This window comes from Schistosoma haematobium (genome assembly GCF_000699445.3).
Source record: "Schistosoma haematobium chromosome Unknown HiC_scaffold_87, whole genome shotgun sequence".
In the NCBI taxonomy this organism is placed as follows: domain Eukaryota; kingdom Metazoa; phylum Platyhelminthes; class Trematoda; order Strigeidida; family Schistosomatidae; genus Schistosoma; species Schistosoma haematobium.
Window position 1 is genome coordinate 1 of NW_026137018.1, and position 25,658 is coordinate 25,658.

The window sequence follows — 25,658 nt, forward strand, 5'->3', positions numbered from 1 at the left end:
ACATTCTTGAAATACACGATCGAGAAATACGTCGGTCAATGTACCATTTCCAAATCTTTACAACAAATTTACAAAAATGATATATAAATCAATACCCTTCGATAGCGATAAAATAATACACTAACCGAACTTTACAGTCATATGCTAATTTTTACAGATCGCATCAACATCTTCGTTGGTGATATCAATCGAAGTCACCAGACCACATGACAAACAATCATTTAAATTATTGGTTCGGAAATGGCAGAGCCAAAAATCAAATCAGTATAACTAGTCTCAAACAGGAATAAAAAAAGACGAATATAGAGAGAAAAATAAAGGATCCGCAAAAATATAGTAATACTTATTGTTTGGATCCCATCAGTGATATAGAGGAAATGAATTTGTATCATTACAGTTGGGCACACTTACAGTTTAAGTTTTCGAAATAGACTTTGAGTTTCTCAAACACACTTACTCTTAAACATCATTTACTTGCCTAGATTGGATAGTAGTTAAATTTGTAGTAGTGACTTGATTTAAAAGATTTTATCCGTTAAGCAAAACTATATAAGGGTAAAAAGGATAATGTTGGTGCTACATCACAAATAGGTAAAAACCACAGAAAATGAGACATAGTTTTCTATTTGTAACAAGGAGAGAAGCTCCCACATCTAATCTAGTTTGAGATTATAGTTGAGTAAAAATAAAGAATTCCAAGCGAAGATGAACAAATAATTTAGTGCTACTGGATTGTCAATGGTTCTCAAACCCGAGTCAGTTCATGATTGAAATGAATACATAAAATGAACAAATCTTCATAATTATGAGACCAAATAGACCGTAAAATTTTCCTACGTCAATTGTTTGGAAAAAAACTGGCAAGAAGTCTTGGGTCTGGTTTTGAATGGTTACTCATTTATTTGAACACATGAACCTTGGTACAAGAGGGCACCAAATACATATGCGCCACACGATAACAACGAGGTTGTGAAGAGAGAGAGAGGTAAATTGAGTATAACAAAAACGAAGAACAACGATGAACAGAAATTAATGTATGAGGGTCAAATAATAATAATAATAATAATAATAATAATAATAATAATAATAATAATGGGAGAAACAGTTCAGTTAGCGAAAATACAATCAGAAAAAATCCTTTTAGCCAGAGAATTTACGTTCATTTTTATGAAGAAATTAAAACAAAACTACAGCAGGATCTCCACTGCCTTTTATCCTAAGGTACGTTTAGTAACATCACAGGCCATTATGTTGCACTGTCTTAAGGACTCCAATTAGAGAGTCATGAAGTACCAACAGAAGCCAGTCCTGTACAGTCTTCTTTCGTATCACGACGCCATGTTATATACTGACAACCTCTCCGCTTTTTCCAACCACGACGTGAAATTCGCCTGGACGACATTAGTAAGACATACCCAAGCCACCGAAGTCGGTGTTTCAAGATGGTGACACCAATTGAATTATCATCTCTGTGCCCGAACACACGATGCCGAACCTCTGCATTACTGACATGGTGTTGCCACTGGATGTCAGCAATCCTTCGGAGAAAACGATGATCGAACACAGAGAGTTGTCTTTCATCCTCAACTCGGAGAGACCAGGTTTCACAAACATACAGCAAAATTGCTCTCACCGACGCGTTGTACATCCGACCTTTTACAGCCAGACTAACATCACGAAGGCGCCAAAGATGGCCCAGATTGACATAAGCCGCTCTGGCTTTCACTATACGTGCATTGATCTCATCACTCACACCCCCACCAGCACTTATGCAGCTACCTAGACACACGAACTTTTCGACTACTTCTATCTGCTCACCATCCAGGGTGAGTACGGGATTAGGATCCTGCCAGTCTTGTAGAAGTACTCTGCACTTCAAAGGTGCAAAGCACATACCATACCTACGGACATTGATTGCCAACTGATTAAGTGCGGATTAAATGGCTTGGATATCATCACACAGTAAAATAATATGGTTTTGTGCCATCACTCTGCCTGAGGTGTTTGTATATAGAGCTTTTAGGATGTTAATAAATTTCTCAGGTATACCCTTCTTCAATAGACAATCCCAGAGAGCAGTCCCGTCCAACGAATCGAAGGCAGCCTTGATGTCAAGAAACACTACAACTGTTGGTCTGTGATGACGGTGTTCTAACATTTGGCGGAGGGTGAATATATGATCAATACATCTTGGACCAGAACGAAAACCAGCCTGTTCCTGACGAGTCAATCTCTCTCGGGTTTTGAACAACCTACGAAGTAAGACGGAAGCCAATAGTTTGGACACAGTCGGAAGTAGACTTGTCTCATGATAGTTGTTGTAGAAAAAACATGAACCGTTTCTAATGATAGGGACAACTGTCGATTCATTCCACGATGTTGGAACACTCACTAATTGCCAGAAGTAGGTAAAAAACAACCAGAAAGTCTCCACCATCTATAAAAAGGTCCGGGGGTAGGTCATCTGGGCCTGGTGATTTGTAGAGCCTCAAGAGTTGGAGTTCTTCGAGGATTTCAACCTCGGTAGGTGGATCAGTCGTCACCGGTTATGGAGGGCAGGATAGTCTGATAGATGTCCCCGAAGTAGAAGACCAGTTGAACTCTACCCGTCGTCCAAGACGGAGGTAGATGTTATTGATTGGCATCCCACCATCGTCACAAATCGCCTCAGTGATCTCAAGTGCTGAGAGAAATATGAGGGCGGCTATAACTTCCCATACGCCCACACCGTGCAAGGGTTCTACTGGAGGTACCTGAAAATGAAGTTGGATTAGTGGCATTAGTGACCTGAGAGCGTGACCTCAGTACCCAAGGGACAACTGCTTGAGGTCGGTCACACACGACCTTTTTATGAGTAATTTTTGTGTTAGCTCCGTACTTGTTGAGACTTTACCACCGGAGACGGTGGTGTGCATTCTTAGGGTTGACCTTTTCTAACCCCACCCTTCCTTATCGGAAGGTAGAATCGCTGTTATGCTGGTTGTCTGAAGGGAACACCTTACTGCCGTTACATCTCTGTACAGTCAGAAGTACGGCTTCGCCTTCGGACCTTGGGTTTACTGTTTTTAGTTTTACTGTTCTTCAACCGACCTATCTGGCATGGTAGAACCTTGAATAACAATTTTTCCGGCCAGCGTAGCTCGACTGGTTCATCACGATAGGCAAGCCCGACCACAACGTCAAGGTAGCAATAACGGTCGGGAAAAATGCCTCACTCACACCAGACTTCTGGATGCCAGTAATTTGGATGAATTGAAAGAGCTTCCAACAGTTATTAGATGCAACTGATGCTTCTATTTCATTGGCACGCCAGCGACTTTAATCGCCATCTTCATGGGGTCATGTAATTGCAACCAACTGTGCCAGTAGTTATTGATAGCCAGAAACAGGTTTTGGTCTGCGCACAGTTGCAGTAGATGTTCTCCGTTATCTCACCTGCAACCAACAAGTCCCCACCGGCTACTTAAACGACTATCTTCTGTACCTAGACGCCCGACCTGAGTATTCAAGTCTCCGGTTAGTACTACAATATCTGTCGAACGCACTTTCCGTAGAACAGTTAAGTGGTGACAAAACTCATCCATCATTGTATTCGAGTTACAATCTGTGGGAGCGTATGTGCAGACGAAAAGACATCTTTTCTCACACTAATTTTTCTCACTTTGATTGAGTTTTGAGTGATAACAATCGTCAACAGGGCGAACATAGAACTTTAGAGAAAGCGTATAATTGATTATTCACTTTTTAAACACGTTTAATTTACATACCAAAAAATTTATCACAAGTTAGCCTGTATTGGTCATATGGTTGAAACCGACAAAGGTGTCCAGTTCAGAAAATGTCACTGTATAAAAAACTGATGACAATGAAGAGTTAAAAACTGAATGATCAAAAGATTAATAAAGCTCTACGGCAAAAATAACCTTTATGAGATGCTAAATGTTATTCATCTTACCGTGATAATTCACTGCGTGTTAACAAGCCATTTCGGTCTTCATCTAAGAGCAAATAGCTACCGTAAACACGTACAGCTGATTGATGACTAAACCAATTAGCGGCTAATTGTGCCTCTGATGTAGATACTTCACGTAATTCAAGCATAGAGTCTAGAAATCCACTAGCTAAAATGTCGGTGATACGCACACGACCCGAACGTAAAGGATCAAGGAAAAAGAAGAACTTTCGTACAGCCGTGCATACATAGAATGTTTGGAACGTTGGCTCCAAATCTGATAGCTAAAGTTATTTTTGGGTAAGGAATACAATTTTTTTCTAATATTTAAGAAGTGTTTCAAGGGTTTAAAAATTTTCATAATTACCAAATGAACATAGTCAAGTCCTATTAAACATGGGCAAAATTAAGGTTTAAAAGCTAGCAAAAGTTTGAGGGACAATGGGACAGTGAAAATAATTCTGACGTACTGTAGTCAACCAAACTTTAGTGTCTGTAAAATGAGAACTTACTGTCACAATCCAGGAGTCTTGGTTATGTACAGTCAAATTCTGTGTAGTGGTTTTTGAGTAAGATAGAATTTAAGGGAGCAATATCTGAGAGGAGGGCAAAGTTTGACTTGCACTTTCGCGTGTTCGTGTTCTCTGGATAGTGAGTGATCTCTTTCCCCATGAAACGACGCAAGAGACACAGTAGAAACCGGACTGACCAACCACCGTCAGATAGAGATCGGACTAATCACCCACTGTCTAAACATTGATTATAAGAGAAGAGAGGTTGGCTTGAATTGGCTTTGTGGCTGTGGTATTGGAGAAAACTTCTCTTTTGGCGCCTGTACAGACTAGTCTGGAAAGGCCCATGAGGTCTGGCAAGGGCGGGTCAGAGCGTAGGCCATTATCTGTGCCGTAACCAGTGCAGTGGTCGACAATAAACCGGCTTATGGTAAGAGCGTGGAGTGAGGTCATCATCTATGACGACTTAAATGCTAACTTGAATACTCAATATTCATTCAGTGAAATGCTGCTGGGCTTGGGGCATTCGTATCTATGCTTATGTGCATACTATGGAGTGCGTGGGCCTGGCTTAAGCATTCAGTATATACATGTATTGTATACTTGCGAGTGGAAACTTCTATGTCTATATGTAATTGTGGGAGATGTGGACTTGTCGTCGCTTTCTTTGACTACATATGTTAGCATACTAGCAACTGTGCCCATCTATACCAATATGTACGTCACTGGAATGTATGTATCCCCGACACATGCATTTGAATATGTACACATGAAGCATACTTAGGTACAGATAAGCTCTACGTTTGTCCGCTGGTGAACTTATTAGTAGCTTATCAGAGCTTTTGGTTGCATAAAAGCTTCCGAAAGTGGTGGGAAAAGAGTAGTGTAAGCCAATATAATACGTCTGCACTACCAGGTGTGGGTCGAGAAATTCGTTCATACTACTGATATCATATCCCCATCTACATAATTCCCCAGTGTCCAGTCGTACTGTCCATTGGAGCTCTTCTCTATGCCCGAATAGCCATGAGGCTCCAACCACTTCGTTGGGCGGGTAACAGTAACCGTAATATCCGAAAGGTTTTGAACTATCGGAGCCGAGTGGCTAGATTATTTAGCTAGAGCTACGTATTACAGTTGAATTATTCATGCGCCATGAACTGATCGCATTTATAGAGTAAGATGAACCAACGAAAAACTGTAATGAGTTAATAAGTGAAATTAAACAATACTGAATGCTGAAGGAAGACCCTGGTTATTAAAGAAAATTGGTTGACATGCGATTCTGTGTTAGGGTTTGAAATCAAATTTTTTTAATAATTTATAAAAATTAACCAATACAGGTCTTAGTCTCATTAGTTGATTTTTAAGCAATGTAAAAGCGCATGAATGAGGGCCTCAAGTATGGACTGGTCATTAGGTCGTGTCAGATCTATCACCTTATCAGAGTAACATATTTATTAAGAAGGATATTGAAGTCACACGTTTGACGGAATTAATGAGTACAGCGCATAGTTCATTTTTTCAAATACTCAATACATTTTAAAGCATGTCATGTGGTCTAACTAAACAGTATCACCTCCTAAATGGTATCAAGACAATTCCTCCACCAAAGCAGTCACATTCACGATAAAATGTAGAATGAACAAGTTACCTGACACAAAGTAGGGATAAGTTCCAACATATAGTTTTCCAAATCTGTCTCTCTCAAATAACCTTCACCGCACACATCATAAAGAGATATCCCAACATGGGTTTGTTGCAACCATACTTTCTTCATGACATAATTGAAAAATGTCAAGATATTAATACGTGACAAAACTTCATCTTCACGAAGTAATTTTACAAATGTAGCTGCTGTGAAATATTGCCTAAAATATGTTAATTCGTAAATTTTGATTAGCATGTAACTGTAAGTATTGCAATCATGAGAAACAAACAAAATTTACAGATATTCAAGGTATAAGTAAACGCTAATTCCCGACATCGGTCGGTAGTAGTTTTAAGTAAAAAGTGTAGTTGATAGGTTAGTAACCACTAGAAATAGCTAGCGTTGACCGATAAGCATCATATCTACATGAAAGGACTAAATGAATGTTCATGTTTTATAAGATTGCGATGAAATGATTTAAGAGCGATTTCGTGACAAGTTTTTGATCATTAGGATCTAAGATCATTGCTTGTGCATGATACAACGACCAAATGAATGATCTTTGAGCTACAAATATTTTAAGTAGATTAATAAAATTCATGTCATGTAATTTTTGTATCGTGCCTCCCTTTTGGAATTTGTGTTGTGATATTTAGAAAGGTGGCAAAGTGAACTAACGTCTAAGGTTCTATATCGCATTCCAAGGTTGTTTGTCGAAATAAGATTTACTTTTCTTCTACAATTCTAGGCATTTTATGAATATTTTATTGAAAATTATAAGAGCTTAAATAGCTCAGTATCTGTGAGACTCGTAATTCTTTAATTTTAGGTGGATTCTTAAGCATGACAAATTATGATCGTCCCTATGGAGACTTGACTTGATAAATTTAAATAAGTTGGGTTGGACTGATAATAATGAGACAACAACGTATTTATAATATTCCAGTGAGAAGAAAATAAAACTTCCTGTTCTAGTTCGAAAAATGTTATTTTTTTCCTCTGAAGACAGGACCTACACCAAGCTGAAAAAGTAGGGGATTTAACCTTCTACAGACCATAATAACATAAACGTAGTATCTTGTTACCACAAAAGGTATACTTTAAAACTGACTGCACAATAAACTGTTGCCTAAATAAAACGTAAATGTTTAAAAGCAGATCAAAAATAAAACCAATCAAGCCGAAAAAAGTATTTGATACTTACTTTGCCTTGGGAGATGCTTCTTTAGATGCCTTGCGAAAATTCTCATAGTCCATGAATTTTTCACCATTAACTGTAGGAGGTGAATGATAGCGTTCCAAAAGATACCAAAACTCCTTGTACAAAAACAACGTATAACAGAAACTACCTTACTTGAAGTTCAACATTAGACAACAATCTCAAACTTTTTCTCTCCAACAAAGCAGACCTAAAAATGATCATAGTTTGTTTAAATATCTACCTAGCATCCTCCCGTAATTTCGCAGGTAAAATCTCGTTATCTTGTGGTACCTGCACAGTAAGTTAATAGTATCTTAATATGTACTAACACGTTGAAAAAAATCTGGTATCCCTAAGTTCTCTGATTCATAATCTTCAACTCCACCCCACGCTTTATAATAATGCAGGAATAAATCACTATGTAGGTTTACTAATACAGAAAAATGATTGTTAAAGTGAGTTACAAACCACTTGACATTTTAACGCCTGGTAGTTACAATGGATGACATTCAACGGTAGAAAGGCTTTAAACAGACATATTGTTTAGTCGGCATCAGATAACTGAAAACCAGAACAAGAACAGGTTAAAAACCAAACTCTTAAAGAAGACTGGTTTTTATACAGGTGGTCATTGGAAAGAAATAAGGAGATTAGGTAAAAAAAAATGAAAGAACATAAGGATTTGTGTATAACAGTATGTAAATTACTGTTTATCTATTGACTGGAAATTTAAAAATTTGCATACATATTTCATCATTACTTTTAATATTATATTAATCAAGGGTACGTGAATAAACAAGTCTTCACCTACGGTCTTGTTTATTTTCTTGCGCTGACATGTTTCATTGCAATAAGTATCAGTTATTTCAGTCATAGCAAACAGCCATATCAGCAGAAAAACAGAATTTTTCTAAGCATAAATTAGGTACGACCTTAACAGTTTTATGAAATTCAGTACTCCACTTCCACAACCGTCATATTTAGTCGTAATGAAAAAGCATGAATTGATGTTAAATGACTTTGCACATAAGTGGAACAATTGGCGAGACTATAATGTTTGAACGACCTTTGAGCAATATAAAAGTGCCTTTGGGAACCACGACTACTTGCTACAGTCGAAATACGGATATAAATTCATGTGAGGAATCGAGACTAGATGTTAGAGGTTTAAGTCGGGATTAGGAATTCAAATTAGGGTTTTCGTCACGACTTGATATCAACTATGGTTCCAAAATGTAATTTTGTTATATGTATGAGTGGATTCTGTACCAAAGTCCAGGAACCGAAATCTTAGATCTGACTTGTTAGGCCATGAATTATAGTTTCGCCGACCAGTGGATCAAAGGTACATTTCAGGTTTATCACTGACAACAGCAAACTACTATCGCCTGACTCAGTATCCCAGGAAGAACCAGTCACAATTCAGGGAAGACCTAATCTTTCCAAAAGGCAAAAAGGAGTTCTTGCATTATGTATGATGTCGATTCGTAATATAAATCATGAAAATTTGCATACAATAGTTCATCATTCACGTTCAACAGCTTTTTCTACTATATTTTAGTAAGATTATGATATGCAGATGACTCTTGGGCGATATAAATAGTCGATTAACCTAAAGATGTCTTCTTGTTGGCTGATAAATTGTCAATAACACCCATCTATTAGACTTCCGAAGGGAAACTCTTTTTTTACTCAACTCTAGTTTGTCCTCTGGACAAGGTCAAATTTATCCTATCCGCGGTCACCGCCAAGGTTTTACCCCAAACAGTAAATAATTTTCAATGTTCCTTTGTCTGAGGTCAGTCAAAACATGTTCAAAATATTCCACCCTTCTTCTTCCATTACTTACTCCTTATTCTTCATTGCCGAATCCAATACCATGTAGCTTGTATAAACCGACTGATTTCTTTGCGCTCGTTTTCTGTTATTTTGGTACAGTTCCAGGTGTATGATAGTCTAGCCACTCGGTTGCCCCTATTCTAGTTTGTTCGTTAATTATCTGTGGATTTGTATGTCTTGTATGTCGAGTGCGTTTGTCCTATGTCACCAGGGTTTCTGGATTCAAACAGCTATCACATTACCATGTAGAAGACTGGTTAGATGCACTGCGAAAGTAACAAAGTGGTAGTTTGAGTGTCAAGAGGATACTGTTATTTCAAGAATAATGCGTAAGTAAATAAGTTGGTAGTGTGTAGGAAAACGGAAATGAAGGAATAAGAAGGGAGACGAAGACGATAAAAAGAGATATAGGAAACCGTTACTGATATGTGGTAGTGATAACCTTTGTAAAATATATGATGTGCATCAGACATAGCAGGTCTAAGAGAGAGATGGTAATCTATAGGTTAGTATGTGTCCGTCAAGTCTCGTCTTGTAACTACCCATTGACAGGACTGTGGTCACTTTGGCCGGAAAGCTTTGTAAATGGAGGCAACTCTTGATAAGAAAAATATAATCGCGTCTGGGCTCTCTTTCCTCGATATGCTATCATTCTGATTTCTTGTAATTTACCCCTTGGTCCTCTTGCGTTGATATAACGTAACGTAACAGTTTGCCTATTACCTGATGCCGCATCTGTCTTCTGGGATTTAAGTGGATTGTTGTTCAAAATATGTTGGCCATTTCCATGCGATCAAAGTAAACTGACACCAAAGTCTATTTTATTGGGATTATTTGTTGCTGCCCTACCGACCTAAGTTGACTTTCACATAGAATGCAACTGTGGGGGTCGTTTTCCAAGCATCACCGGGTCTGAACAGCCTACGTGAAGTCTCTTCGGTTCCTGAAATTCGCAGCCATCGGACGCGGAGACTGTGGCCGTGGGGGTAACGGACGAGGAAGCCTGGACACGCTAATTATTGTAGTGGTGTGAAAGCCTGTGCTGCGTGATAGACAATGCTACTGTAGCAGCTGGTATTTATGAGCTTCAACCCGGCTACCGCACACTAGATCAAGCACTCCGTGAACCATCATGTTGGTTGCCTTTCGGGTTTTTGCTGATCTTCTGTCGACACCTCCCACATCCCACGTTTTGTCGTGTCTAACTCGGATTTGAGATGACCGCTTGGCCGATGGTCACTGAGATTTCGGTAACATCTCTTCCATAACGTGTGCTGAGCCATGCTTTCACCAATTCTCGTCCCAACACTCACCCACCGCTCTTTACCCTTAGAAGATACTGGATTATTGGCAATGGTCGGCAGTTTCATTAATGTATGAGCTCGAGTTTTGGCTTCCAGAATCGTGTGCTTAGTCGAGCCACTGTTTTAAGAATCGGACATACCAGTGGGAACTGTTATGGTTGTTTCCAGAGGAATCTTATGACACTCTTGTCCATTCAGCTTGTATATTTTTTCTACACTGCAGGCAGACATATCAAAACCATAGGCAGGGGTGACTTAACACAAATCCACAATACTTTCTAGGTACCGCAGTATCGACAGTGAATTTTGCCTCTACACAGGATACATTCCAATGCTGAGTCGATATTGTATAAATTTAATGTGAACTACGCTCAGTATGATAGACAGATTTGATTTTGTTAAAACTCATCATTTTTTATAAATGCTATTCTATTCTCATTAATATATTTTGAGTTTATCCTCTATTAGGTTTGTCGTGCTTTGAGCCTAATAAATCTTCACTTGTACCAGCGATGGTGTTCTTACTTCGCGTTATGGGAATCGCAGTGGTTCCTCGTTCTTTCAAGTATATGAATAAGCGACATGGATACGAGATAGGAGTATTTGAATGTATGAATCACGAAAATAGAACCTGAAAGACATTTAAATATGCAACTTTGCCTTTGGCCGTCCTAGCAAGCAACCCCACGTGGATCCAGTGGTTTGTCTGCAAGCCCTGTGTTTGCAAGAAAATAAGTGTGTATGTCTCGGTTGAAGTAATGAGGAAGTGACCAATCAGTCGAGACAGCTAGACCTACTATATAGTGGTTCGATCTAAGTTTGATTACGGTTGTCAGATTTGTCATTAAGATCTTCTTCCAGCCAGGTGAAGACTCTGTTCTTACCGTCTGAAGTGTTTACATATTCCAGTGTGGTAGCTGAAAAGTGGTTATTTCCAGTTATTAATGAGAGATCAACGAAGTCACGCTAGAATCGAAGGGCGCGCGGTTGTTGAATAATTTTCGCGAAAAATTTTGAGAATTAGTGTTCTCTGATTCTACACTTTTACAAGCGGTAAATATATTCACTTTGTGTACAAGAGAGCTTTGGTGTTAATCATCATTATTTTACATAATACAGCTTTTGACATTGAAATGTTAATCTTGACATTGCAAATGTGAAATTATATCAGTTAAAGGATATATGGAAGGGAGATATGGAGAAAACCAATTCCACAGCATCGACTGAAAACTGGGAATTTGACTCAAGAGCATCAGTACAAGAGGCATGAACTCTTATACAATTGTATACAATCGGGTAACTCAACCATACATACCCTGGACAGTTCCAAAGACGTAGGAGCACGGCCATAGCTGGATAGACTGGGATATTCGACGTCAACTAAGACAAAAGAAGAAGTGTCGGGATATTGCCATCCGCCTCGCCACAGCAGGTGCGATGGAACGCTACAGATCGATAAGAAACGAGTGTATAACGAAAATTCGGGAAGCTCAAAGAAAATGTGAAATGCAGCTGGCACAATCTGCACTCAAGCAGCCCAAGAGAATATTCTCGTACATAAACTACAGAACAAGGATGCATCATTGGATTCCCAACCAAATTAAAGAAGGGAGTCAATCTGAAACGTTATAGGAAGATCAGAAAAAGGAGAGGCTATGGCTGACTATTTTGTGGCAGTTTTCACTCAGGAACCTCTCTCTGACAAAGAACCAGACCAAAATAAAAAGTCAAAAAACACCTGCTCACCGTGGACTTCGATCAAGACGATTGGCTCAAGTCTCTTAGCATCTTAAACATGGAGAAGTCAACGGGACCAGATGAACTACACCTCAAAATCTTGAGACATATTGCACAATATATCGCGACCCCACTGACTACGATATTCAATATGTCACTCGACCAAGGTGTGTTACCGATGGACTGGAAGGACGCGATCGTCACTCCCATACATAAAACAGGACCAAGACAACTTCCATCGAACTACAGACCAGTAAGCCTCACCAGCGTTGTAGTTAAAATATTGGAAAGAATAGTCCACAATGGCATTTATGGAAACCAATAACTTGATAAATATAGAACAACATGGTTTTAGGAAGGGTCTATCTTGTACGACAAACCTCCTTACAGCAAATGAATATTGAATAAAGGAGCTAGACAACAGAAACCCAGTGGACGTTGTCTACATAGACTTCAGTAAGGCCTTTGACAAGGTGCCAACTAATAGACTGCTATTGAAGTCGGAAAACCTTGGTATTGCCGAACCACCTTTAAAATGGCTTAAGGATTTCCTAGTAGGTCGTCGACAGAAAGTAAGAATAAATTCCAAGCGCTCCGTCTGGAGACCAGTACCTCAAGGCACCGTCCTAGGTCCTTTACTTTAATGATCTTCCAATCATAGTATAATCTCCAATGTTATTATACGCTGATGATGTAAAGATCTGGGGAGTAATAACTGGAGACACAGAAGCATGTGCTCTTCAGGCAGACTTAAATAATATGATTAACTGTTCTAAAGAGTGGCTGATGCCTATCAACTCGGAAAAGTGTGTCTACATGCACTTTGGGGATTCAAAGGTTAATAGGTACAACATAGGGGAAGTGCCATTACCCGTGGTCCGGTCTCATAAGGATCTGGGGGTGACAGTGAGTCATGGTCCTAGGAGGTTTCGAACCCTTTGGGCTTTAAAACGGACATTCACCAAGTTAGATACTACCATGTTCATCACAGTATACACATCCTTGTTGAGAACTAAGCTTGAGAACTGCCTTCAGGCTGCAAGCCTCTGCTTAAAAGGTGACTCGGAGATCCTAGAAAAGGTACAGTGGGAAGCTACCCGTGCAATTCCAGAACTCCGGGGTTTACCGTACAAAGAGCGGCTTCAAAAGCTGAACCTCTTTACTCTGTCCTATCGTAGATTAAGGGGATCTAATTTTGATGTACAGAATACTGAGAAATGATTTTGGACCCAACTTATTCTCTCTTTTTCTTTCCTCTAGATCGGGACATCCCAGGGGACATAGCAGGCGAGTGGAGAAGCCAAGAACAAACAAAATACCCGTGGCGTACAGGTTCTCATACCGAGTCATCAATACTTCAAATGGTTCAAATGGTCGTGGACGGAATAGAAGAACAGGCTTCCGTGTCTAGTAGCAGGGGATCACCAAATCCTAGGTATGTTAACAATAAAAGAGGAAAAAATTGGTAAATCATAGTGTGATGCTGTCCTTGGTCTTTAAGAATAGGTCAAGTTTGCCTCTTGAAGGACTCCTGGGAAGTCTCTTGGACTAGCTCGGCCGGCAGCGAGTTCCAGCATTTGACAACTCTTAAGGAATAAAAGTTATGTCTACATTCCGTTTTGCTACGTTGTGTCTCCAGTTTCTGGGTGTTATCCCTTAGGTTAGTGTTCGAACTAAGCTTAAGTAGGTGTTTAAGAGGATGTCCAGAATTGTTGAGAATACTATAAGCCATTAATAGATCACCTCTAAGACGCCTATACTCTAATGGGTAAAGGTCTAGTGAATGGAGGCGCTCTTCGTAAGGTTTAAATTTGAGTCCTCGAACTGATTTCGTGGCTCGCCGTCGGATACGCTCCAAAGTGTCCTTATGCTTTTGGACTGAGGGGGGAAGTACTATGTTTCCGTACTCTAAGTGGGGACGGATGAAACTATTGAAGATTATATGGAAAGTTCTTCCGTCGAACTGTCCAAAAATGCGTTTCAACGTCACCAGTGCAAGGTTTGCTCGGAAGGCATTTTTGTCACAGCGTAAGACTTTAAACATGGGGCACCAGGACTCCTAAATCTTTTTCGACTTGGGATACTACTAGAGAGGAGTTTCCTAAGTTGTAACTATAGTTTGCGACATGTCGCAGATGGACTACTTTACACTTTGAAGTGTTAAAAGTAAGTCCATTATTATCTGCCTAACTTTGGAGTCGAGTCAGATCCTCCTGAAGTGCCTGTATATCGTCTTGATTGCGTATCTCTCCAAAGTTTAACATCATCGGCAAAGAGTAACAATTCTGACGTTACCTGTTGAGGAAGATCCTTTATGTATATCAAGAAGAGAAGAGGTCTTAGTACTGAGCCCTGGGGGACCCCACTAGGGCATTCCATAGCCTGAGACAAAGTGAAATTAACCCTAACCTTAAAGTGTCGATTTCTCATGTATGAAGTAAGCCAATCGATTAAAGGTGGTCTGGTACCTAGTCGTTTGAGCTTATTGATAAGACATAAATGGTCAACCTTATCAAAAGCTTTTGAGAAATCTAGGTATATGATGTCAGCCTTTCCCTTGCGGTCTAGGATACTTGTCCATCTGTCTACCTCAGTCAGCAAGTTGGTTATACAAGAGTAACCCTGTAGAACTATGGTCTACTATGATATTAGTACTGCTCTAATAATAGACCTAATCCTAAATTTGTAGATTTGTCATGATATAACTGTCTAATCTATAAGATCTTACGTGGAAGTCACACCATCGACTACACCAACTCACTGTATCGTATCAATTACCAATACATGATGTAGAACAAGGTTAGGCTAGAGAAAGAACAATATATTTAATATGAATAGAAGATATAAGGTAACATTCAGCAGAGACCACGCCTGCATGGCCGAGCCATGCCACTCGATCAACCCCAGTCCATTCAATTCATTCTTCGCGCCTTCTCCATTGTTAGGTATTTCTCCGTGTTGAATATTGAATATCTACTTTCTGAGTAGTCTTGTGTTCAGCTTTGAAGATTGTGTGGTTATGGTCTAATGCCACTACAACCCTTCCTGAAACCATGCTGTTGGGTTGAGAAGAAGTTTAAGGACAGTAGATAGTCGTTTAAACCGTCGCATATCAGGGGCTCCATGATATTTGAAGGTAATGACAGAAGAGCCACCGGCCAATGACTTGAAGGTTCATTGCGTCGACCTCCTTTGAAAATTGGTGTGAAGTGAGCCAACTTCCAATTTTCCGGTAGTTTGCCTCGGCTTAGTGAGTGTGAGAACATCACGCTAAGCGGCATTGCCAGGATTGAGGTTGCTTCTCTCAGTATGGCAGGATGGACCACATCTGGGCCAGGAGAAGTGTCTAGTCTTAAGTGCTGCAATTTCCGGAACACCAAGTCAGCGCTTAGGTTCACTTCGGAAAGTCCTATGGAATCGCAGATGAAACTGTCATCAGTAAAGTTTATGTCGGTCGGTTGAAATGTCTGGGAGTAATGTTCAGCCAGAAGGTTAGCGGCGTCGCCATCGTTGTTGGTCGGGCCGTTAAAATCTAGCAGTTAAGAAACTCCAGTTTTAGCTTGACGAAGAGAGGCTGCATAACGGAATAAGCTTTTAGTATTGGAGGCAAATTTGTCCATAAGCTTTGTCTGGTACCGAAGCCTGTGTTCTCTTATAGCCTTCGTACATATGTTCCCTATATGTTTATATTGCCTGTACGCTCCGTTGTTGTCAGTTCGTTTGTATTCCGCCCAACAGTGCCTTTTGTGGCTTAGCAGGCGAAGAGTACGGCTCTTGATTATTGTAGGTGGCTTGCAGCTTTTGGGAATCGTTTGAGGAACTGAATGGTTTGTAGCACATAAGAGCGTGTGCAGTAAGAAGTCCAAATGACCGTCCACATCGAGTTGAGGGTGAACATTCCAATCCATCTGTTGTAGATAGTCGTGTGGAGCTGGCACATTCAACCGTTTAAAATTCCAACGCAAGTTATTGGTGGGGTGTCTTAGCTTAGTTTTGCTGACAAAACTGAAGGCTATGACGGCATGATCGCTTTTTCCCAGGGGAGCCAGGATTGAGAGGTTGTCAATTAGAAATTCTTCGTTTGTGAATACACAGTCTAAGCGCGATGGTGTCTGACTGTTTCTCCGACGAGTTGCCGACCTCACATGTTCGTATAATCCCAAGTCATTGATGAGGTTGAAGAACCGAGCTTCAATTGAGTTATCGCCTCCAGTATACATGTGATCCGCGAAGTTGACTCTAGGAAGATTAAAGTCCCCTAGAATCAGGATGTGTGTGGAACCAAGACGAGTAGAGCTGGATAGCCCTTCCAGCATACGACCATCGTACTCAATGTCGGCAGTTGGCTTCCTATAAATGACACCGCCTAGACACTTCGAAGTACTAGACAATCTTACAAAGCACCATATGGATTCCTCAAGGTTGTTAAACTCGAGGTTATGAACCTGGAGCACCTCCAAGCAAGAACGTTTGTATACGGCCACTCCGTCCCCGATTCCTGATTTTCTGTCGTTGTGGAACAAAGACATCCCACGTAATGCTAACTCTTGGCCCGAGAACTGAGATATCCAGGTTTCAGATATTCCTATCAGATGGGCCTTGTTAGCGTTGCTAAGCTCACGTAATTCATCGAATTTGTTTGGTAGACTCGCGGCGTTCACATATAAGCGTGAGCTTCGTCCTGTTTGTCTGTATGAGCCTTACGTGAATGGACAGGTAGCCCACCTATACGGGGTTTGCCGAGGTGGTAGACCCTGTCCTTTACACGTTTTTTATGATCAAGAGAGTCCACAAGTGGAATGGTCAGCTCCATCTTGCCTTTGTATTCGGTCCTAGCTTCGTATGGCCTATCCGGGTGCATGTGGATTCCAGATGGCAATCGACGTCTTTTTGCACGAAATGTTTCCAGAGTTGCAGCCGCCATGTGGGAGGATGGGAAGGTTATCTTCATTAGACGGGGTCTAGGGTCACCATCCTTCTCGGCTAGTCTCGTCGCATGCTGAGTCAGTATGTGTTTGAGCCCCAAGGACTGTTTAGTGAATTTCCATTCCCAGATGTCAGAGTTCGATTGAGTAGGGTCCGTATTTTCCGGTATACCTTACACAGTTATGTTTCTTCCGCAGAAAAACTTCTCGCGAGATTCTTTAGGAGTGTTCCGTATGATATTGCGCTCAGAGTACGGTATGTCGGGCAATATTCGTACGTCCCCATCGGATTTCAGCAAGTGACTGGCTAACAAGACGTCTTCTACGACGGTAGCATTCTTAAGTGTTACTCGAAGAAGCCTCGAGTGAGTTAGATGCTTAGAACCCTTTCCTCGAGTGAGCCGGGTGACCATCAAAGGCTCTATTCTGGGAAGTTCGAGGTTCTTGTTCAGTTCACCCCAAAGCATCCTATCATTTTTGTCCTGCAGACTGAGAGGAAGGTCAGGATTGTCAATGAGATTCATGATTATGAGAGAATCGTCACGAACTGTTGTTGATTTACCAGGTTTCCCGATGGGTTCAGGTTTAATACCTTGTTGTTTGGAGGTCAAGGCACGTTTTTGAATCTTGGGCTCTTTGATGACCGGACGAACATTCTTGGGGGTTGACTATGCGACCAAATCACCAGTTGTTTTCCGTACAACAACACTTGGGGTGCTCAGCTTAGGCGGTGACACCCGGTTCTTTTGGGTTCTGCTAACGTGGGTCGAATCACCTACAGGGTTTTGGGAACCAGTGTTGTGTTCAGGGAACCTGAGCTGGGACCTGCTGCCCGAAGCAGTGCTGTCCGCACCTTCAATTGACTTATTCAAGAGAAGGCTGTACACTCACAGAAGTATACTAGAAAAGGAATAACATAGGCCGTATGCCTTCTGTCCTTACTACACAAATCTGAAATTGCTGATCTTGCGTCACCGTACTTTGCCCTGTTCAAGGTCAAGGTCAAGTACTGTTACGCATTGGAAATGTCACGTTAACAGACTTAGCTTTGATTAGTAAGTTGTCTCAGCCTAAAGCTTGATATTATTAGTTGTTATAGACTGCGTTTCCTTATTTGACTTAACCATATCCATCAAGCCATAAAGTTACGTTGTTTTCAAAAAGGGCAGTAACTTAGTACTTGTGATTATCTTTGCTTTTGTGTACTTGTTGCATCAAAAAGCTTTCTTGGTCTACTTTAACTCGAAGTATTTCAGTCAAGACTTGGAATTCTCTAATATTTTTCGGTACGTTCTTTCCCATTGACTCTAACACTTGTGTTCATATTGTGATCATATTGTATTTTAGACCTTCTTAATATAGTTACAATGGTTGGCAGTGTTTATATACGTAGACAGCCAAATTGTTTATTCCCCGTGAAGGGAGGAATGTAATATGATGAGTGTGAAAAAGTTGTCCCTTAAGATGTGTACTCGTTTAAGTCCTACTCCATACTAAAGATGCTCGAAGCCCAACTCGCATTGGCTTTGTATGTTTTGCTGTACAAATAAGATGTTACTGATCCAGGAAGTTATTGTCTTTGACCTGTAGGAAGAAAGGTGGTAGTTGCACTGGTAACACGAATACTGACAGTGAAGAATGTGTCACTGTAGTATGTGCTGTTACTGGATGCGTTAAACACCTGTCTGTGATAGACGGAAAAGTAAAATCTCTTTTAAAACTAACGAGGAGTAAAGCGTCATTCGATATTGAGATGGGTAGTCATGCATCCAGTGGAAATTGGAGACCCGGATAAAACCGTCACCATTCCAAATAGTCCCGGTGTGGCTGTCCTGAGTGATGTAAAATGGACGGCAGTATGGAGAAAAAGAAATGGAACGAGAAGAGCTATGAGCGATACGCACTTGCTTGGCAAGCCATTGGTGAACTCCCATTCTAAGTCACAAAATATACTACCAAAGTCTGATAGTGAGACAGAACTCCACTCTGGCATGACTGAGAAGAATTTAATCTCATCGAATGCTATTGTGAGTAGTTTGCTAGAGTCAAACGACCCTGATCTCGAAATTGGACACGTGCATAATTTGGAAAAGCTCGGGGAATATATCCGTAGCATCTTACCAGATAACTCGAAAGGAATTAAGGTCAAAAAGTTGGTAGGAATAGATGAGAGGATCGACTACGGTGTTAAACTCCGACCAGATAAACCCCTTAAGGTAATCCTAGGTTGGAGAAGCAACGTGCTCTTCTGCTAAGCAGTCACGACAATACCGACATTTGAGTAAGACCTGACATGTATCTTGAAGATAGAATAAAAAGAAGACGGTACTAACTGAACTAGACACCCCTTGACAAAATGGTGAGGAAAATCGCTTAATGGGTTTTCGAATAGTCAGGTCTTGGAAGCGAATGCTACAAAGGCCTGTGTAGATAAGTCATTTTCCCTAGGAGTTTTATATGCAAAGGCTCGTAGCCTAAGAATTAAATTCTATGAACTAGGAGCAGTAGTGAAAAATTTGGGGCCACCCATTATAGCTGTGACGAAAACTTGGTTAGTTCATGACTTCCACATTACTCCATAATTATCCGGGTACCACTACCTTAGAAGTGATAGACATAGATGTAAGAAAGGTGGTGTTTTTATACATAACCAATAATATAGGTATCCGCTCCTTTGCTTGCGACTCCCATGGTAGTCATAAGCTACAAGCACACTATCGGATGTTGTACATTTATACTCGGTTTCACCCATCGCAGCGCAATCTACTTAGCTGATGATTTTATTTTAGTGCATAATCACCTATGGAGTGCAAATAACAGATGCTTGATATTAGGAGACTTTAATGCACCTGATATTAGTTGGATTGAGATGGCTACGGTAAGATCTATAAACTCCTTTGATAGTAGGTTCCTGATAACGGTAATGGAGCATGCATTAGTACAGCATGTATCCAAACCCACACGTTTTGGTGCAAACCAAGGATCTTTGTTGGCCTTGGTGATCGTTCGTGCGACTGAGGATATTACCAATCTAAATTTTCTTCCGTTAGCGAATAGCGATCACACTTTTGATTCACGTTTAGAGCTAATGACATGATATACGATTAGGTCAAGCCTCGCCCAAATGTATGGAGAGCTAACACGTCAGCCATTTATACGTGCGCTGCTAAGACATTGGTCAGTAGATACTGGCTCATCACTTGAAGAAGCATGGTTTATATTTAAAGGCAAGTTTAGTTCAGTTACGTTCTCGCTTATACCATGCCTGGTATCATGTAGACCGAATAACTACCCACCATGGATAACTAAAGTCAAAAAACTTCTTAGACGTAGGAAAAAGCACTGGAATATGTTCATTTCTACTGTCTTAAAACAATACAGATCCAGTTATTGTAGGGCTAGAAATGCTTGTAAAGCGTTAATAAGTAAGACTAAACGGTCATATGAAAAATAGTTGGTTAGGGATTGTAAAAATAGCCCAAAACGGTTATTCTCATATATAAAAAGGCGAACTCAAGAAAGTGATGGAATTCCATCACTTTTGGTAGAAGAAAATCTGTTAATATTGGCAAGAAATGATGTCAAAAAGCCGAAGCTTTATCGAAATATTTCAGTAAAGTGTTTTCTATCAGTAATGAGGAACTACTAACGATTCATTGTTATTGTGTGTATGTTTTATTTCAACACATAAATATTGGTATAAGAGGACACCAAATATATATGCGCCACACTATATTTGTGTATGTGCGGGCTGTGATACTGCCCGGGTGCCCAGACCGAACCAGGTGGTTTTCTTAGGGGCCACACCCCGAGCCTTTGACCTAAAGGTCTAACTCACAAGGCAGTGGAGCAGCGTGAGGAGATGCATTCCCATGGTAGCCGGTGACCAACGATTGGTTCATACGCCATTTGTTCCTGCAGGATACTGGAGCCCATGTGCACCATTGGTTTGGGATCCGGTTAAAGCACCGGACATTCGCTTTTCGTCCTCTCATTTTCGTAAACAACACCCCCGCCGCGAGAAGGCAATGAGTAGGACTTCCCTGGCAGAGGCTGTATACGTGTGGCCGTGTTTCACTGGATTACATTCTTTAAATAACATCTCCAAACCCTAATCTTCTCGATTACTGCTTTTACTTTTACTACCTCTACCACTATGTGATTTGAATCGACTATTGGATCTCTGTGCTAATTTGATATGACAACTCGAACTGATGTACGTACGTACGAAGTTCTACGTTGTTACTGACTGACTGAATGAGGTATGGCGGCTTGTTGATGGACCCTGTATTTATTAAGAAAGATACTGTCTTAAGATTGCTTCAGCATCTCAAACCTGATAAGTCCAGTGGGCCTGATGATATTCATCCTAGGATTATGAAAACCCTATTGGATGTAATTACTGAACCTATAGCCATACTGTTTAATATGTCTCTGCAGTAGTTCAGACTGCCAAGAGACTGGAAAGATGCAATAATTAGTCCGGTGTATAAGGCGGGGAGTAGAGATTCATTTGGTAACTATCGACCCGTTTGTCCAACTGGTGCAGTTGTAAAACTAATGGAAAAGATTATTCGGATGGCTGTTATGAATTATGCGGAAGGGCGTAATCTTTTATCCAGGGGACAACATGGTTTTCGAAAAGGCCTATCATGTTTGACAAATCTCATTGCAAGAGATGATTGGGCTGCGGTAAAAGATTGAAATATTCCTGTGGATGTGATTTTCATAGATCTAGGTAAAGCCTTTGATAAGGTCTCCCATTCATGTCTTAAATTAAAACGGGAAAGTTTTGGAATCCATTATAAGGTCATAGACTGGGTAAGTGACTTTCTCGATGACTATCATAAGGGGTCCACGCGAATATCGTTACCAATGGTTGGCGACTAGGTGATATGGCTCAGAATCGATCACAATGGCGTAGGTGTATACACTCTTTGTCTTCCCTTAAACTATGAGACTAACATTATTTCACATATTTCTTTCTACGAACTAATTTTTTCTTTCTGTACTATATCCTTACATAAAATATTTCCTTTATATATTACCATCATTGAGTTACCTGCTTCTATGAATCCGGTGTTCGTCTTGCTGTGCTAATAAGGTATGGCACAAGTCCATGAAGTCACTGACAAGTGGACTGAGTCATGTTGGTAGATGTAGACTACCTGGTTGGGGACCGCGAGATGATAGCAACCAATGGTTAAAGACCCTGAATGACATGACTCAAAATCATTTGCGATGGCGCAGGTGCATACACTCTTTGTGTTCTCCCAAATTTTGATCTCCTTATTCCTCCTTGTCTCTTTTTTTCTCTTCCCAAATTTGTTTCACTGGATTACATTCTTTAAATAACATCTCCAAACCCTAATCTTCTCGATTACTGCCTTTACTTTTACTACCTCTACCACTATGTGATTTGAATCGACTATTGGATCTCTGTGCTAATTTGATATGACAACTCGAACTGATGTACGTACGTACGAAGTTCTACGTTGTTACTGACTGACTGAATGAGGTATGGCGGCTTGTTGATGGACCCTGTATTTATTAAGAAAGATACTGTCTTAAGATTGCTTCAGCATCTCAAACCTGATAAGTCCAGTGGGCCTGATGATATTCATCCTAGGATTATGAAAACCCTATTGGATGTAATTACTGAACCTATAGCCATACTGTTTAATATGTCTCTGCAGTAGTTCAGACTGCCAAGAGACTGGAAAGATGCAATAATTAGTCCGGTGTATAAGGCGGGGAGTAGAGATTCATTTGGTAACTATCGACCCGTTTGTCCAACTGGTGCAGTTGTAAAACTAATGGAAAAGATTATTCGGATGGCTGTTATGAATTATGCGGAAGGGCGTAATCTTTTATCCAGGGGACAACATGGTTTTCGAAAAGGCCTATCATGTTTGACAAATCTCATTGCAAGAGATGATTGGGCTGCGGTAAAAGATTGAAATATTCCTGTGGATGTGATTTTCATAGATCTAGGTAAAGCCTTTGATAAGGTCTCCCATTCATGTCTTAAATTAAAACGGGAAAGTTTTGGAATCCATTATAAGGTCATAGACTGGGTAAGTGACTTTCTCGATGACTATCATAAGGGGTCCACGCGAATATCGTTACCAATGGTTGGCGACTAGGTGATATGGCTCAGAATCGATCACAATGGCGTAGGTGTATACACTCTTTGTCTTCCCTTAAACTATGAGACTAACATTATTTCACATATTTCTTTCTACGAACTAATTTTTCTTTCTGTACTATATCCTTACATAAAATATTTCCTTTATATATTACCATCATTGAGTTACCTGCTTCTATGAATCCGGTGTTCGTCTTGCTGTGCTAATAAGGTATGGCACAAGTCCATGAAGTCACTGACAAGTGGACTGAGTCATGTTGGTAGATGTAGACTACCTGGTTGGGGACCGCGAGATGATAGCAACCAATGGTTAAAGACCCTGAATGACATGACTCAAAATCATTTGCGATGGCGCAGGTGCATACACTCTTTGTGTTCTCCCAAATTTTGATCTCCTTATTCCTCCTTGTCTCTTTTTTTCTCTTCCCAAATTTGTTTCACTGGATTACATTCTTTAAATAACATCTCCAAACCCTAATCTTCTCGATTACTGCCTTTACTTTTACTACCTCTACCACTATGTGATTTGAATCGACTATTGGATCTCTGTGCTAATTTGATATGACAACTCGAACTGATGTACGTACGTACGAAGTTCTACGTTGTTACTGACTGACTGAATGAGGTATGGCGGCTTGTTGATGGACCCTGTATTTATTAAGAAAGATACTGTCTTAAGATTGCTTCAGCATCTCAAACCTGATAAGTCCAGTGGGCCTGATGATATTCATCCTAGGATTATGAAAACCCTATTGGATGTAATTACTGAACCTATAGCCATACTGTTTAATATGTCTCTGCAGTAGTTCAGACTGCCAAGAGACTGGAAAGATGCAATAATTAGTCCGGTGTATAAGGCGGGGAGTAAAGATTCATTTGGTAACTATCGACCCGTTTGTCCAACTGGTGCAGTTGTAAAACTAATGGAAAAGATTATTCGGATGGCTGTTATGAATTATGCGGAAGGGCGTAATCTTTTATCCAGGGGACAACATGGTTTTCGAAAAGGCCTATCATGTTTGACAAATCTCATTGCAAGAGATGATTGGGCTGCGGTAAAAGATTGAAATATTCCTGTGGATGTGATTTTCATAGATCTAGGTAAAGCCTTTGATAAGGTCTCCCATTCATGTCTTAAATTAAAACGGGAAAGTTTTGGAATCCATTATAAGGTCATAGACTGGGTAAGTGACTTTCTCGATGACTATCATAAGGGGTCCACGCGAATATCGTTACCAATGGTTGGCGACTAGGTGATATGGCTCAGAATCGATCACAATGGCGTAGGTGTATACACTCTTTGTCTTCCCTTAAACTATGAGACTAACATTATTTCACATATTTCTTTCTACGAACTAATTTTTTCTTTCTGTACTATATCCTTACATAAAATATTTCCTTTATATATTACCATCATTGAGTTACCTGCTTCTATGAATCCGGTGTTCGTCTTGCTGTGCTAATAAGGTATGGCACAAGTCCATGAAGTCACTGACAAGTGGACTGAGTCATGTTGGTAGATGTAGACTACCTGGTTGGGGACCGCGAGATGATAGCAACCAATGGTTAAAGACCCTGAATGACATGACTCAAAATCATTTGCGATGGCGCAGGTGCATACACTCTTTGTGTTCTCCCAAATTTTGATCTCCTTATTCCTCCTTGTCTCTTTTTTTCTCTTCCCAAATTTGTTTCACTGGATTACATTCTTTAAATAACATCTCCAAACCCTAATCTTCTCGATTACTGCCTTTACTTTTACTACCTCTACCACTATGTGATTTGAATCGACTATTGGATCTCTGTGCTAATTTGATATGACAACTCGAACTGATGTACGTACGTACGAAGTTCTACGTTGTTACTGACTGACTGAATGAGGTATGGCGGCTTGTTGATGGACCCTGTATTTATTAAGAAAGATACTGTCTTAAGATTGCTTCAGCATCTCAAACCTGATAAGTCCAGTGGGCCTGATGATATTCATCCTAGGATTATGAAAACCCTATTGGATGTAATTACTGAACCTATAGCCATACTGTTTAATATGTCTCTGCAGTAGTTCAGACTGCCAAGAGACTGGAAAGATGCAATAATTAGTCCGGTGTATAAGGCGGGGAGTAGAGATTCATTTGGTAACTATCGACCCGTTTGTCCAACTGGTGCAGTTGTAAAACTAATGGAAAAGATTATTCGGATGGCTGTTATGAATTATGCGGAAGGGCGTAATCTTTTATCCAGGGGACAACATGGTTTTCGAAAAGGCCTATCATGTTTGACAAATCTCATTGCAAGAGATGATTGGGCTGCGGTAAAAGATTGAAATATTCCTGTGGATGTGATTTTCATAGATCTAGGTAAAGCCTTTGATAAGGTCTCCCATTCATGT

General features: G+C 40.3%; 1 protein-coding gene across 1 annotated transcript; it reads right to left on the bottom strand.

Moving 5' to 3' along the window:
• PPP2R3C_3 (Serine/threonine-protein phosphatase 2A regulatory subunit B'' subunit gamma) lies at positions 1-9,586 on the bottom strand (the record flags this gene model as incomplete). The annotated part of the gene is made up of 9 exons (XM_051218168.1): positions 9,014-9,586; positions 7,785-7,877; positions 7,646-7,746; positions 7,558-7,607; positions 7,470-7,524; positions 7,320-7,432; positions 6,119-6,335; positions 3,956-4,236; positions 1-55 (listed from the first exon to the last, which is right to left on the bottom strand). Coding segments are annotated over exons 2-9 (882 nt in total), but the record flags the coding sequence as incomplete, so codon positions are not given.
• Between the last annotated feature and the right edge of the window lie 16,072 nt (positions 9,587-25,658).